This window comes from Canis aureus, chromosome 29 (assembly GCF_053574225.1).
Source record: "Canis aureus isolate CA01 chromosome 29, VMU_Caureus_v.1.0, whole genome shotgun sequence".
Classification (NCBI taxonomy): Eukaryota; Metazoa; Chordata; class Mammalia; order Carnivora; family Canidae; genus Canis; species Canis aureus.
Window position 1 is genome coordinate 2,547,846 of NC_135639.1, and position 15,439 is coordinate 2,563,284.

The following is a 15,439-nucleotide window of genomic DNA, read 5'->3' on the forward strand; positions in this document are numbered from 1 at the left end:
ATACAAAGTGTAAATAATCACTTTCTGATGCATCTGCGGCTGTGATTTGTTAAATAGATTCCTCAGAACGGCGGAAGGAGCTGGGCCCAGCCTTGCCCGAGATGTATGGCGGGGGAGTCTGTAAGTGCATTAACCTTCTTGCTGTGACATAAAAGACAGACTTGTTCTTAAATATTAGATCCATAAAACAAAGTTAATAAAAACGGCAATTACATTTCTAAGGACTGAGGGATGTAAATAAAAAGGTGCAGATTGATTTAAGCTTTCCTTGGCATTCTGCTGGGGTGCAAACTGATTTGTTTCCAGCTTGAGATTGGAAAAAAAAAAAAAGAAAATGCACTTAAAATTTTTTCTTAACACAGGGTTCAGGGAAGGGAACAGGGCACCGGATACAGTTAATAGAGGTCATTTGAGGACATCTTGGAGAGAAGCCTTGACCTCAGTTAATTATCCGAATAGGGATGGACATTGTTTTCTTATTTCCCTGTTTGAGCTAGTTTTCGTGTCCCGTAAACTTCACAGAAACCTCAGATTTCAGAAGGAGAAATGCAGTGTTCACACCATTAATTCAAAGTAAAGGAGGTCTAACATGGCCAGAGTTAGATTCTCAGTTTCCATATTGGGCAGGAAATTGTAAAGTATACATGAGTTACTAATACCTGTAATTAATATTTATTAATACTAATAACTAATACCTGTGTTACTAATTTTGGACTTATTCTAAGAACAAGTTAATGTCTTTGATAACCTCTGTAATTCTTGTTTGTTTCTTTAATTTTAAATTTAGGTTCTTAATAATTGTCATAAAATAGAATTACATTTAACCGTCACATAGAAACCAGGAGAATGTGGGTCTGTGTGTGTGTGTGTGTGTGTGTGTGTGTGTATCTGTGTATGTGATCATTTCTTAGATTCCCCCTAAAGAATTTTAGAAAAAAGTATCGCTCTGTTTTTGATGAGCAAAAGGTTGAGTTGGTCAGTTCTAAGATTTTGAATGGGCATATTGCAAGCTACTGTGTTTTACAATGAGAGGCAATGATTTTGTTTCAAATGAAGACCTAACACTGTGCCAGTTATTGCCCATGTGAACCTCTGATCATCTGAAGTCACTGGAGAAATATGAAAACAGAGCTTAGTGTCTGACTCCTTCAATGAAGGCATGCTTTTCTTACACTTATCTTCTGGAGAATTTCTGCATGTTATGCTGCATTCCATGGTGCAACCCTAAACAATGGTGAAGTCAAAGATTGGCAACTTGAACTTACTGTATTTTAGATTGATTCCTTTAACAGCCAGACATGCCCTGGAATACAAATCCATAATGTTTACCTTGAGAAATATGGCCTCATTATGAGTAAATTGTGTTAATGCTGGTTACTAACTGGTAACCTTCCTGGTTCTCATCCCATTTCCATGGAATGTATCTTTCAAATCCCCCCATCTGTTGGGCAAACACTTGGAACGTAATATGGATTCTTAATGCTCTGAGACGTTGTGTTCTGGCATGAATGGCTTAAAGAAAAAAAATTTGGCTCAAGCAACTGATTGGATCATTTTAGCTAATATTCTGTTTGAACAACAGTTTCTATTTGATTAGGATTTTTCCTTCCTTTGTAACTCCCCAAGCTTGCCTCTGTTCTGTTTCATAGGAAATGAATCTGTGAGCAGAGAACCTATATTGATATGTAAATACATCATTTTTTCCTTAGTGCTCGATATTCTTTTTATCTAAATTTCAGAAACTGACTTTAAAAAATCAGTTTCCCTTTATCTGTAGTTATTCTCAATAAAATTTCACCCAGGCTTGGGTGATTTAATATTTACACCTACTGTTTCTAAAAGTCCTATGTAAATAAAGATTGAAATGTGAATTTGAAAAGTCACACCTCTTGATATTTGAACAGACTATAGCTGCGTATATCTTCTTTTTCTAATAATATGGCTAGTTTCTCTCCTAAGCTTTTAAAATAATAAGACACTATTTTTGTATTCTGGAACATCAGGAGGTTCAGTGTTAAATAAAAAGCAAACAGTATTTTTAGAAATGCAAGATCCCAGGGAGAAGTGCTTAACAGTAAATCACTGATGGGCAGCAATTCCAAATTTCAGAAGACTTTATTAGACACATAGGTCCATTCACAGATGTGCACCTGTGTGCATGTGTGTGCCCTGTCCTGTACCATTGGTCCTGAGTGGACCCAGGGTGGAGACCTGGGGTCAGAGAAGCAAAGGTTGCATCCAGGGGTCTGTAGATCCCTAAAGGGAAACTTGGGTATGAGTCTCACCTTCTTTGGTCCTCCCTCTGATAACCTCCCTGGGAGGTCCCCCCATAACCTCCCTGAGTGTTCCCCCCGGAAACTCCCTGGGTGCTTGCTTCCCCAGGAACCTCTCTGGATGCTTCCCCCAGAACCTCCCTGGGTACTCCCCCCAGAACCTCCCTGGGTACTCCCTCCAGAATCTCCCTTGGTGCTCCCCCTGGAAACTCCCTGGCTGCTTGCTCCCCCCAGAACCTCCCTTGCACCTGGTTTTCCGGTGTGCTGCTGACTGGCCAGTCCTGCTCTGAGTCCCCGCGCGGCTGTCTCAGCTCATGCCTGGGCACCTGCTGTCTTTCTCCTCCGGAGCGTTTCCTCGTCTTTAACATGAATTGTTTCTCACCAGTGCAGGGTCTTGGCTTCTCAGGTGCGCGAGGACTTTTTCGATTGAATTCGTCCACCTTGTTTCCAGGTTGGCGTGTGGTCCCCACCCCACGTGGTCCCCTCTGTGCTGACTGCCTTTGCGGGGACCGCTGCTCCGCCTGGCAGGAGGACCCCGCCGTGGCGCTCGCTGCTCGTAGGGGCGCCTCCTCTTAGCCCTGCTTCCCCCCGCTCGGGTTACTGACGACCGCAGGGAGACCGTCCCCGTCCTTGCCACGGGATGTGGCGCTCCATCCTCCCGGGTGTCCCCGGGGCCAGGCTGCCCTTCTCTGCTGCCCTGTCTGAGGCTGCGAGCCCAGAGCAGTGCCGATGGCCGGTGGCCGCCCGCGGGACCCTCCTTCCTTCACAGGGGGCGCTGCTCAGCGGGGCCCGGCCCGCCAGGGCGCTCGCTGCGTCGCCGGGTCACTCAGCCTGCTGGCCCCGGGGCCACGGTAGCCCAGGGCCAGGCGGACGCCACGTCGTCTTCTGCAGATTCATTTAATGGGAGACCTACCGGGGCTTCGCGGGTGCTCTGCGGCAATCCAGTGAAGCTACGCGGTGCGGTCGGTGCGGTCGGTGCGGTAGACGGCCGAAAACTAGAGCCAGAACAGATTTCCCTCATTTGCTAAGTGGAGATGCTGTGTTCCCGCTACCATGTTTTCCCAGTCATGTCTGGTCTCTTTAAATTTTTTTTTTTAAGATTTTATTTGTTTATTCCTGAGAGAGGCAGAGACAGAAGCAGGCTCCCTGCAGGGAGCCTGATGCGGGACTTGATCCCAGGACCCCAGGGTCATGTCCTGAGCCGAAGGCAGACGCTCCACTGCTGAGCCACCGCTGAGCCACCACTGAGACATGGGAAGGCGTCCCATGTCCGGTGTCTTGACACCGCACCCCGGTGCAGGAGCCCTTCAGGGGCAGGCCACCCTCAGATCTTACCGGGTTGGCATGATGGTCACCTGCCTGTCTTTTCTCAGCTCTGTTCCCCACCTTTGCTCTGCTCTGCTGGGTGTTGGGGGGACTCCTTGGCTTCTGGTTTCTGACCCTGGACGCTGGAGTGGGGAGGAGGGCGAGATGGAAGCCAGAGCACCTCTCCCTCTGCCCCTTCCTTCCCAGGTACCAGCTCCTGCAAAGCTGTCCCCCTTGGTCCCAGCTCCTGCTGGGCGGCATGAGCTACTGGGCTCTGGACATGCCACTGCCTCCCTCCGCCCTCCCCACCTGGGGAATAGTTGGTGGCCTTGCCCTTCCCCATGTGGCTCTTCTGCTCTTCCACCATTTGTGTGCTTGAAGCCACATTGAATTCGCCACATGGAATACCTAGGTTCCTTTCTGACTGGACCCTTCCTGGGTTAATTACCTAATGAGTGGACAAGTCCTCTTGGGTTTGCTGTTTTAAACATGGGCCTCTGGTTCTTTGTTGCCCTCTCTCCGGTCCCTGGGTCTAGCCCAGCAAGCTCTGTGTTGGGGAGCGTGGCCAGAACCTGCTCCCCCTCGGGGTCAGCTGGCGGTGTGGTGTGCCTGGGCATTAGACTGAGAAAGAGTCAGGTCCTTAATGTTGCTCGCTGGTGTGTGTGTGTTCTGTTACCTGGGGTTAACTGTATTTTATCACCCAGACTTGTAGAGAATTGTCATATAAAGGCCAAAGTGCAAAACATGACATTTTTGTTTTAGGGACCCTTCACCCCACACAACCCAACAAGTTGATTTTGGATTACAGCCCGTTAATTGGTGTTGAGGGCAAATACTATGCGAGTGGTCTCAGTGAGCTGCTGTTCTACTCACTTTTTGACACTGAGATGCCCCGTCTGACTGCGGGGACTAGGGGGTGGGAGCAGAAATCGAGGGCCTGACATCGGGGCCTTGGTCTATGCCTGCTGCCTGGCACCCCTGCAGGGATGGCGGGGCAGCCCACGTGTGATTATTTTGATTCTAAGTGGATACACTCACTTTCTTTGCACTTTTTTATCTCCAAATGGTCGACCTTTAAAATATTTGTTTTATTTTACTTACCTGTCTTATTGATAATTCTCCCTACGTCTGTAGCATCTCTAAACAAAGCACTAAAACAGGAACAGCCCCAGAACCTGTGTGCACGAGCGTCTGCCTTTCTCCTGTGCCGGCGTCGCATAGGGCGATGGCTGTGGCCAAGCTCAGCGGCCCAGGTGTCAAGCCGCGGATGAGACTGAGATGAAAATGTAATGTCCTGACACAGATGAAGGAAGATCGATGTGCAGTGGTCTGGTCTTTGTGTCCTGTTTCAGCAATAGCTAGTTCTTGTCAGTCTTTTATTCTTATGTCCTGAGAGGAGAAAACACAATCAGGTGGATCAAGTGAATTTCATTGATTATTCTGTGAGAATCAATTTATGCTTGTCCATTTTCCCCGGGTTTGTCGGGGACCCTAGATTCATTGAACCCCGTCCATTTACAGATAAGGAGAATCGGGTTCTCCATGGTCGAAGGGCAGGCTGGGGCTCCAGCTCCCTTTGCAGCCCGCCCCTCTCTGCCCCTCTCTGCCCATCTCTGCTCCTCTTGGCCCGGACGTGTGTTGACTGCCAGGCTCCCTGCCCCACACTGGGTGCAGCGAGCAGCTCTAACCCACTGGGAGGCATGCCGTGAGGGCCCGGCTCTTCGCAGACATCACGCCCAGACGCAAGGAGAGCTCCTTGGTGAAGGCATGGCACTGAATTATTATTATCTGGAAGAGTGGCCTGGCCAGGAGAAGAGTTCGGCTGTGTCAGTACAGCCAAGTGTGAATCCCAAAATAGAGGGGTTTGAATAGACTTTCTTACAAAATCTTCAGATTTAGCTTCTGGCAATAAATGTTTTCTCTAGAGTATGGGAACCAAGAAAATAGTTTTTTTTTTTTTTTTTTTTAAACTATGTTTCCAGACTCTGAAGGATCCCAGAGCTTTTAGATGACCAGAGAAACAAAACGAACACTTCTTTCTCTATAAATAAAGTAAGTGGAAGTATGAGGAGATGGTGACATGGATTAAAAGTGCTTTAAGGAAAAGGTAATTTAGACTGTCTAGGAGCCTACCAGGCTGTGCTGATGCTTCGGACCCATCCCTGGTGGCTGTTACGAGGTCCTCCTTTGTTGGGGTTGGTCCTGGAATGGGCGGGGGGAGGGAGGCTGGGGGCTGGAATTCTAATGCCCAGAGGCAGATGTGACTTTGACCAGTGGAGGCATGGGAGCCAGAACCTGGAGCCTTGCATAAAGTCTTGAGCCCAGATCATCTCTCTGTACCTTAAGGGGATTAGACATTAAAATAGCAGGCCATACATGGGTGTGGGCTCCAAATCTGTTCTGTCCCCGTGGTACATGAACCAAAAGAAAAGCACGGACACAAAATAGATACAGACTCTTGAAGTCCTTTAAGCCTTGGACAGTGGCAAATGCAGAATCATCCTGCGAGTGCACCTCCACCATCCGAGGCACACAGCATTCAGAGCTGAGACCGTGTGCGTGGAGGATGTCGCCTCAGCGTATAAACAACATAAACAGATCTACCACTGCGGGGCGTGGGGGGGCACCTCAGGAATTATAACGAGAATACAAACCTCCAAGATTCTGAAATATAAAAGAATCTCACTGTGTGAAGTTCACTATAAAGATAATTGTTTGAAATTTCAAAAAAACTGATTAAGAAGAAACAGCCAGGGGTACCCCGGTGGTACAGTCGGTTAAGACTGACTCTCAGTTTTGGCTCAGAGTCCTGAGATTGAGCCCCGTGTCGGGCTCTGCACTCAACAGGGAGTCTGCTTGAAGTTCTTACTCACCCTCTGCCCCTCCCCCGACTCAGGGACTCTCTCTAAAAATAAAACTAAATCTTAAGAAGACAGAGGCATAATGAAAGGAGAGCACAGTGTGGAAAAAAAATTGGAAGGCCGGAAAAAAAAAAAAAACCCTAAAAGTGAGTGATACAATCATTGAAGTAACATAGTTAAAGACAGAATTAGTGAACTAGTTTATCTGGGGAAGTCATCCCAAACAGCTTGGGACGTAAAGAGATGGAAAGTATGAAAGTGTGATTGAGAGAGGAAAGAATGGAAGGTCTGTCAGGAAATCCAGAAGAACAAATTTAGAGAACAGGAGAGGAAGAGATAATGAAAAGGCCTGACTTGAAAAGACTCGTGGCTTTTGAAAAAACAGCAGCTGAGAATTTCCCAGAATTAAAGAAAGACATGTGTAGCCGGATAATTTTGAAGAGGAAGAACAAGGTGACAAAGATCACCCACCTGTCAGATGTCAAGATGCATTACCAAGTTGTAAGAATTCAGACAATGTGCTGTTGGCCGAGGGTTAGGGAAATAGACCAGTGAAATAAGTTTGAGGGCTTTAAACTTGGGTATAACGCAGCTTAGTGCATTGCAGAGAAGGCAACTCAGGTGGGAGCCACCAGGTCCTCTAACTGCTAAGACGTGTGGCCATCTGTATGAGGAAAAATCAGATTAGATCTCTACCCTACACACAGATCAATCCTGAGAGCTGGAGAGAAGGTTAAAGACCCTAAATGTGCAAAGTAAATAAACGGAGAATTATAAAATCTCATAAAGCCACAGGGAAAAGATTGATACACTTGACTGTACCTAAGACATTGCTTACCCAAATTCCTCATCATTGTTCAAGAAGATGCCGTAAAGCAGGAAGACAGTTGTGACATACCAAATGGACCTAGCAGGTTCATGGACAAAGTCTATGAATTGGCATTTCAGAGAAGAGGAAACCAAATCAGCCAGTGAACATAACGGACATTGAGCCTTGCTAGTGATTAAGGGTATCAACTTAAATCATCAAATTAGCAGAAAAAATAGTCACAGAGCTCTGAAGTGTGGAGGAGGATATGAGACATCCTCTATTGTCTAGTCCACCTCCCCTGGCTTCAGTCCTGCCCGCTTATCCTTTCCCCGCATCTAAAGCATTGCTTCCCAAACTTGAAGTCTTTAAAGATGATCGGTAGGAGACTGATGGTGAACAGTGTGCTGAGTCGCTCATTAGAAGCTGATGATGAAAATGTGGGCAGGAATGCGGAGTGAAAGGATCTGCCCACCACCTTGGAAGCCGTGTACCTTGGGATGGTGACTGGGAGATCAGATACCAGCTAAGGGTGGTGACAGGCACTCCCTGGGACCCAGAAGATTCCTTCCTGGGAAGGAACCCTAGCAGATGCCTGAAGAAATGTCAACAAAAAATTATAGTAGCATTGCTTGCTTAGCAAAAATCCAGAACAACTCACCTGTCCAGTAGGATAATGGACAAGTGGATTTGGGTATATTAATTCAACAAAATATACACAATAAGAATGGATGAATTAAGGTAATGACAGGAGGCTGTGTATAGAATGGTACCATTTAGATGCAATATTAAACATGGAAAACGTTAGTATTAACTGAAAGAGTAAGTAATGTTCCTGAGAATGAGAGACCTCAAGTTCAGGACGATGAGCTTATTTCTCCTTAGGGTGCGAGGGCTCAGGATCTGCAGGGTGTATCTCCTGTTCTCCCTCCCAAGTGATGCGGTGCTTCATGAGGGTGTGGTACATTTTTGTACCTTTTTGTACTCCTGGAATCATGGTGGGCGGGTCTTGGGCTTGATGTCTCTGCACATCTGTCATGGATGCGGAAAGACATGGAAGTGGAAAGACAATACAGGGGAAGTCCTGCGGGGCTGCTGGGGAGACGTAATGGATTGTTCTGGGGGCGGGGGGATGATGCTTTCACCGCACACCTCTTGGTGAAAACAGACACCAGAAGACCGTGGCAGGACATCTTTGATGTGGTCAGGGGGTGGGGGGCAGTGCCTGTGTGAACACGTGGGCTGGCTGTGGTAAGCATAGGGTAGGATGGCCGGTGCAGTGGGAGCCCTCCCCACACCCCACCCCCCCGCGGGAAATGTGGATGTCCACCAAGGTGGACTCAGACCAGTAACAGATGAATCGGGAAAGTTATCAAAAAGCTGGATGAGTTAACGTTAGAAAAACTACTACACTGGTAAAAGGAAAAAAAAAAAACCAAATGATTGTCTAAATAGATGCAGAAACAACATCCAGTTACTCCAAATCCCACTCACAATGAAAACTACGCAAACCAGAAATAGAAGTGTTTATCCTGGGGAGGCGTAGGGTTTGTCCTATTTAGTGGAAGCATTTCTGTTGAAGAGGGAAACACAAGTTTGCCTGCTGTTGCCACTTCTGTTTAGTGCACGAGTGTGCGGGTGTGCTGGGTTCCTGACTCTCCAGGGAGGGATAATGCTCTGACCTTTGGCACGTTAAGAAAAAGAAGCAATGGTGTAAAAATTGGAAAGGAAAGAAGTAAACTTATTTCCAGATGATATAATTATCTGCATAGAAAATCCAAGAAAAGCTACAGATAGTGCTAGAACTACTATTCGCCACGCTTGCTGGATAGGAGATGAACACTCAAGCATAGGATGGATGAATGGATAAAGAAACTGTCGTATATATACATAGTGGAATGTTATTCGGCCATAAAGAGAATGAAATCCTGCAACAACAAGGATGAAGCTTAGGGCGTGACGCTGAGTGAGAGAAGTCAGAAAAAGATTCCTCTCATACGATCCCACTTACATGTGGAATTTTTTTTTTTTAACATGTGGAATTTTTTTATTTAAAAAAAGAAAAAGCAGCTCATAGATACTGAGAGCAGATTGGTGGATGCCAAAGGCAGGGAATGAGAGGTCAAAAGGTATAAAATGAAAAAACTAAAACAAAAATTTAAAAAGACAGCAGCACCCAGTAAGTGGGTTCTTTAAAGTCCTCAGGCTCCTCACAGGGAAGCCTGCGTGAGACCCCAGCATCCGCTCCTAGTGCCAGTGCCCCTCCACTAGAGCCCACATCCGGAGTTTGAGATAATGCAATGTAAGAGAACAATCTGGGAACCGGATTTTGGACCATCTGTCCTCCGTGCCTGCTTTTAAAGTCCAGGAAAGCTCTGCGTGCAGTTTGTTTTTTAGTTTTGAACTCAAGGCTTTTCCTAGAACGCGCATTTCTCCGTATCCCCTATTTTCAAAATGACCTGTTTGTCGTCTTAATAAGCTCAACAGTATTCCTCTGTGATCCTCGTGCATCTGGGGCGTGAGCGCTGTCGGTTGGCCTGCTTGGGGCAGGTGGAGCTGCTCCCAGCACAGGCCCGAGCCTGGGTGCAGCCCTAGATCTTCCTCCCCAGCACGAGCACCACTCAGCCTCAGAAGTGGGGAAGGTTATGGGATGCCACCTGGCCTGACTCCACCTCCCCTGACTGCAGTCCCAGCCACTTATCCTTTCCCCCAGTCTGAACAGAGTGTTCCTCAAACTTGATCCCTTCGAGGATAATCAGTGGGAGACATTATAAAGTGCTCATTATTGTTCCAAGTTCCTCGTTCCAAGCTATTGCTGAGTACTGCTCAGTACTGAGCTTTGTTCCTGTTGTCCACTCCCACCCCCGGGAAGGGTCTTACAGCGGTTAGGCTAGGGCAAGTTCCAGAGCCTTCAAGCTATGGGAAAATCTGAAACAGAGGCAAAAAGAGTGATCTTTACAATGCAGTGCCCTTTCCCTTGATATGGGCCCTGCTCTCCACAGCTCCTTCAGACTCAGGCTGACAAGTAAGCCTTCATAGCAAGGTGGAAGGCCAGTTCAAATACAGACTTCTTGGATTTCTTGGAGTTCCATGCTGGGATCTGCTGGGATGAGGGAAAGCTGGCTCCTGGGCACAGCCCAGACTCTGTCCTGCATGACATGGGGCCTTGAGCACATTAAAAGGACAGTCCGGGCTCCTTGTCATCCCCACTCCCACCTCACATAACCCTCTCCAACAAGCAGCTACCCCTTGGAGTAGGGCAGCAGTGGGGTGGTCTGTCCTCAGGAGAATGTACCTGGAGAAAGGCTGGCCCGGGCCCAGGAAGTAGGCTCTGGAACGGGGACAGGGGCTTAGGGTCAGAACATCCCACTGGCCCTGTGGATTCTTTACCCCATGGAGAGGCACAGCCAGAGGGGGCCCTCTGATGCAGGAGGCCCCAGGCGGTGGGCTCACTGGTAAGGTAGCTTGGATGGAGGGAGAGAAAGGTGAACTCTTACTCAGTGGTAATAATTAGGAAACAAACCACATTCACGTTATTTCTTCCGGATGAGAGGAGCAGCGCATCTCGGCTGACTAGAAGAACAGAACAAAAGCTTCGTGAAGAGTAAAATCTGTTCCATCCCAAGGAGAGGGTGAACTGTATTAAAAGGCAAGTTAGCACTTTCAGAAAAATGTGACTTAGGCTTCCTCAGGTCCGTCCAGTATCCTTTCAGATCAGCCTGCAGGATTCTCTCCGGTATTTGTCACAAGCTGGGTCCGCTAGTGACAGCCTGTCTGTGTACCCGGGCTGTTTCAGGAGCGCCTTGGTTTCTGGGGGCTAGTTTGGTTGGATCTAGAACTCTCCAGGGATTGTCGGTCAGCACTTTGAATAGCCCTCTCACTGCCTTCTGACTTCTGTGTTTGACGGGAAGGCGGCCCGTAATCTGCAGGATCCCTCGAATGCGACACGATGCTTCTGTCTCTCTGCGGGCGAGAGGATTCCTGCTTTGACACTGTCCTTCTGCTGTGTCCACGTGCGGACCGTCTGGGCCCGAGGCCCTTGTATCACAGTATTAGAAACGAAGAAAAGCTGTCTTTAACAAACGTCTTTCTCATCGTAGAAAAATGTCAGAGTTGTATTTTATCAAAAGCCATGTGTTCCCACTGTTTCTTACAAGATGACTTTCCAGCCTGATGGGGCAACAGGGCATCGTCAGTGAGCATGAGACTTGGGGGAAGGCTCCTGTTGAGTCAGAGACGCGGTCAGCGCCCAGACCCCGCCTGTCACACTGCAGAGTCCTTGGACCCCACAGCCTCCCTCTAGATCAGGGACAGGATAGGCTCCTCTTCGGGTGTCACTGTGGCTCCGTGCTGCAGAAGGGACCTTGATAATTAGAACGCGTCTAGAAGAGTGAATGGGACGATGTGGGAACCTGACCCGCCATTGGCTGACAGGCTTAAAGGAGCAGGTTCTGCAGGTTCTTTTGTGCTTAAGATCCTGGGTCTGGGTTTTCATAGTGATGTGGCTCTGTCTGTCTCACTGTTTCCAGTCTGGTCCGTTCTGCCTCCAGCACGTCTTCACATAACCCCATTGCGCCACAGGAGGGCGGGTGGGGCCAGACAGAGACCTCTCAGTGAAGACCTTTTTATTTATTATTTTTTAAAGATTTTACTTATTTATTCATGAGAGACACAGAGGCCAGCCAGAGAGAGAAGCAGGCTCCCTGCGGGGAGCCCCATGCGGGACTCAATCCCAGGACCCCGGGATCCTGCTCTGAGCCAAAGGCAGACTTTCAACTGCTGAGCCACCCAGGCACCCCAGTAGAGACCTTTTTATTTTATTTTTTTAAGATTTATTTATTTATTTATTTATTTATTTATTTATTCATTCATGATAGACATAGATCGAGAGAGAGAGAGGCAGAGACACAGGCGGAGGGAGAAGCAGGCTCCATGCCGGGACCCCAGTGCAGGACTTGATCCCGGGACTCCAGGATGGCACGCTGGGCCAAAGGCAGGCACTAAACTGCTGAGCCACCCAGGGATCCCTAGTAAAGGCCTTTTTAAAAAGAAAATTTAGTTTATGAGCCACATGGTGGTGGTGCTGTTGGCAACAGTGTTGATGATGATGATGATGATGGAGGAGGAGGAGGAGAAGATGACGATGAAGAGCATTGTCTGGTCCCCTTCCCACCAGGCCATCCACTGTCCCCCAGAAAGAGGCCCCGTCCTCTGGAGTCTGGCCTCCTGAGCCCGTCTGCTGCATTCCCTGTCCCACAGCATCTCACAGGGAGCTTTGCCAGCTCTAACCTCATATCTGCTACTTCCTGTGCCTGGAGCAGAGCGTCTCATTGGGTGCCTCTGCCTGGAGTCTCACGGCAGGAGCTTCCTGGCCAGAGACGTTTGGGAAAAGCTACATCCCCTCCCCACTTTTTGGAGATTTGATGCATAGATGATCAAAGAACAAGAATCATGGTAAAGACACTCGTTTGATTTTGTTCAATCCAGTGTTTGCAAAACGTCCTTTTGTAAAGGATGCCTGTTACACATGCATCTCTGGGACTGTTTTGGGAAACACAGGCCTGTTGAATCCTTGCCTGTATTCGCAATCAGGGTACAGCCTGAGCTTCCAGACAGATCTCCTGTCCCTGCCTGTGTGTGCTGTGAACCCTGGCTTCCCTCATCCCAGATGACTTCTCTAGTTCTGGAACATTCTGACCTGCCGTTCCTATTACCTGGGAGGCCCTCCCCAACCCTGAAAGATTCTTGGTCCTCTCCTATGTGAAGCCTTCCAGACCCCTCAGCAGGGAGAATCAGCGGCCTCCAGACCATCCCCTTCCAATCCACCTGTATGATCCACCCTTGTGACACGGGGGCTCACAAGCCTGGGTGCCACCTTGCCTCCTGCTCACCAGTCCCAGGTCTCTCAGGCTGGGTCCCCATGGCTCAGGGCAGCACTGCCTTCTAGGAAATGGACACCATCGTGGACCAGCCCGCTGGCATCATGATGTGGTCTTGGAGAGCAGGGCTCCCCTGCCGGCTCCTGCCACTGGGCCACAGATCCACACCGCTCTTTGCCGGGATTGTGGCCAAGTGGGGCAACGGTTTCTACATGCCGGACAAGACCTCGTTTCACAGTGGCACAGCGTCTGGCCACCTGTCCGTCCCTAGCCATCTGGTCCTCCCAGTTATTTCTGCGGGTGAAGGTGAGGAGGCATGAGGTGAGGTGGGCAGCAGTCCTGGATGCTTACAAACCTGGGTCATTTCCAGAGCCTGGTCCCCCTGAGAGGGGCCACTACAGCGCCTTTGTGATGGATCCCTGTTCAATATTTAGACATTGTACTTTTTAAATTCTGTTTTATGAATATATAAATTATATTTTCACTCTTTTTTTTTCTCATAGCACTGTAGGGGAGAACAAAAATGATGTTTATTGAGAACGTTCTATGTAACAGGCACTGTAGGAAGTGCTTTAAATATCTTTTATTACATGCTAATATATAGTCTGTAAATGTGTATTTACTTCATAAATAAAACATCCTTTACAAGTGGTAGCCCTGTCATCTTAAATGCAGTACTTCGTTCATGTGGGTGAACAGACAGCCACGATAAATTAATTCCCACGATGTATTTTTGTATCATCGTAGGGACATCTTAACCACACCGAGAACCATTAAGGAGCAAGCTGGAAGGTTCCAGTTTGGGTCTCAAGACGTCCATGTGCCAACAAGTGTCAATCTCACAGATGGACCTGGGCACCCACCTGTTGGAATCACCGGTTCAGGAGATCCCATCGCCTACCGCGCTAGAGCCAGGAGGACCCCCATCACCTCATAGGAGCCTTCGGACTGTTGGCACCTGCTGCACCCTTCAGATGTATCTTCTTGACAAGGAAATCATTTGCATCATGTAAAAGTTAAAGAACATTTCAGTGTCAAATTTCCTATGAAGTTAGAGAACCCTGTGGCTCATGGAACCATATCCAGATGTAGCTCTGCTTTCAGACTCTCCAGTAGTTTTGTGGATGTACCCAGGGCTCCTTATATGCTCATTTTTAATTAAAAGATTTATTTTTATATTTAAAATACTCTATAATCTTAAACTGAATTTTACTAAATGTTGGTGTCCAATCCGTTCTGTGTAATTCCCCAAATGAAGTTATCGGGCACAGGGCCTCTTTTATATTAAAATTGAAATTTCTCACTTTTCTTGGGTTTTCAATGCATCATCTGACTGTGGAGACGGGTGTCACTTTCCCTGGATCTGAAGGCTTCCTGAGATGTCCTAGTACTTACCAGACACAGTCCTCACAAAATCACTGGGTTCCAGCTCCACTCTCAGGCTCTTTACCCTTCCAAGGCCAGGGTGGTGGGCAGAGGCCCTGCACTCCCTGCCTGGTCATCTCATGCCCATGGCCTGTTCCCTGCCAGCGGCTGTCCCTCAGCACCGACATCCGCAGGGCCAGCCCGCCAGCGGTCACGGCATGTGGTCATGGAGGGACTTCACGTGGCGCAGAAGGGCAGACCGGGTGTTGGGAGGAAACCCGTACGACACCAGCTGTGCTGTGGATTATCCGGGATCACAGGGCACTGCTGTGTCGCAGGAAAGAGGAGACTGCCTCCGGCATCCGGGGAGGTCACAAGTCCTGTGGCCCAGAGTCAGGTCACCAACTGCCGGGGATGAGCCAGCCGTCCTCACCAGGATGACCAGGCCTGGAGCGGCGAGCCTGAGGTCTGTGGCCGTGAAACAGGTGCCATCAGGGAGCTTTCTTGTGCTCCTCTCTGCTAAAGGAGACGCGTCATAATTCTTAGAGAAACCGTGGGGGCGCAGAGCTTCTTAGATTCACAGCATTCCTTTTTGTGCGTCAGCCCGTCCGTTTCGCCCAGATTCACGGGGAGAGGAGGAGGCCGCACGTTTACTTAGTTGTGCTGGGGAACGCGCGCACACATCGCCGCGGCTACTTGGTGAAGAAAGCTTGTTCCGTGGAGAGTAAGCCCCCTGCCCCTTCCTGCCTGGTGGGAGGCACCCCGTGCAGAGCCAGCCAGATGGGGTGCAAGGCTCACGTCCCCCAGGGTGTCTGTGGGAGGGGGTGATGGCCCACAGGGTTTGCTGGGAGCAGAGAGAGGCATGCACGCATGGCCTGGGTGACCCTCGGTGGTCGCCCCTGTGCCCCAGTGCGCGACCCCTCAAACCCCAAAGCGGACACCCCTCTG

The 15,439-nt window shown here is 48.7% G+C and overlaps 1 protein-coding gene across 16 annotated transcripts in view; it reads left to right on the forward strand.

The window, feature by feature from the left end:
- C29H10orf143 (chromosome 29 C10orf143 homolog) overlaps positions 1-15,439 on the forward strand; it is a 96,569-nt gene that overhangs the window by 21,515 nt on the left and 59,615 nt on the right. For 9 of the 16 annotated variants that reach the window (XR_013367647.1, XR_013367648.1, XR_013367646.1 and 6 more), the window contains 2 exons: positions 58-120; positions 13,874-14,434. Coding sequence is in view for 1 of the 16 variants with exons in the window: in XM_077877183.1 (XP_077733309.1) it covers positions 58-120; positions 13,195-13,432; positions 13,874-13,884 (312 nt within the window). In the remaining 15 variants the exon portion in view is untranslated. Of the gene's footprint in view, positions 1-57; positions 121-1,056; positions 1,916-5,560; positions 5,631-13,194; positions 13,433-13,873; positions 14,435-15,439 lie in introns of those variants that run through there. The other 7 variants (XR_013367655.1, XR_013367644.1, XR_013367656.1 and 4 more) reach the window with 4 other exon arrangements.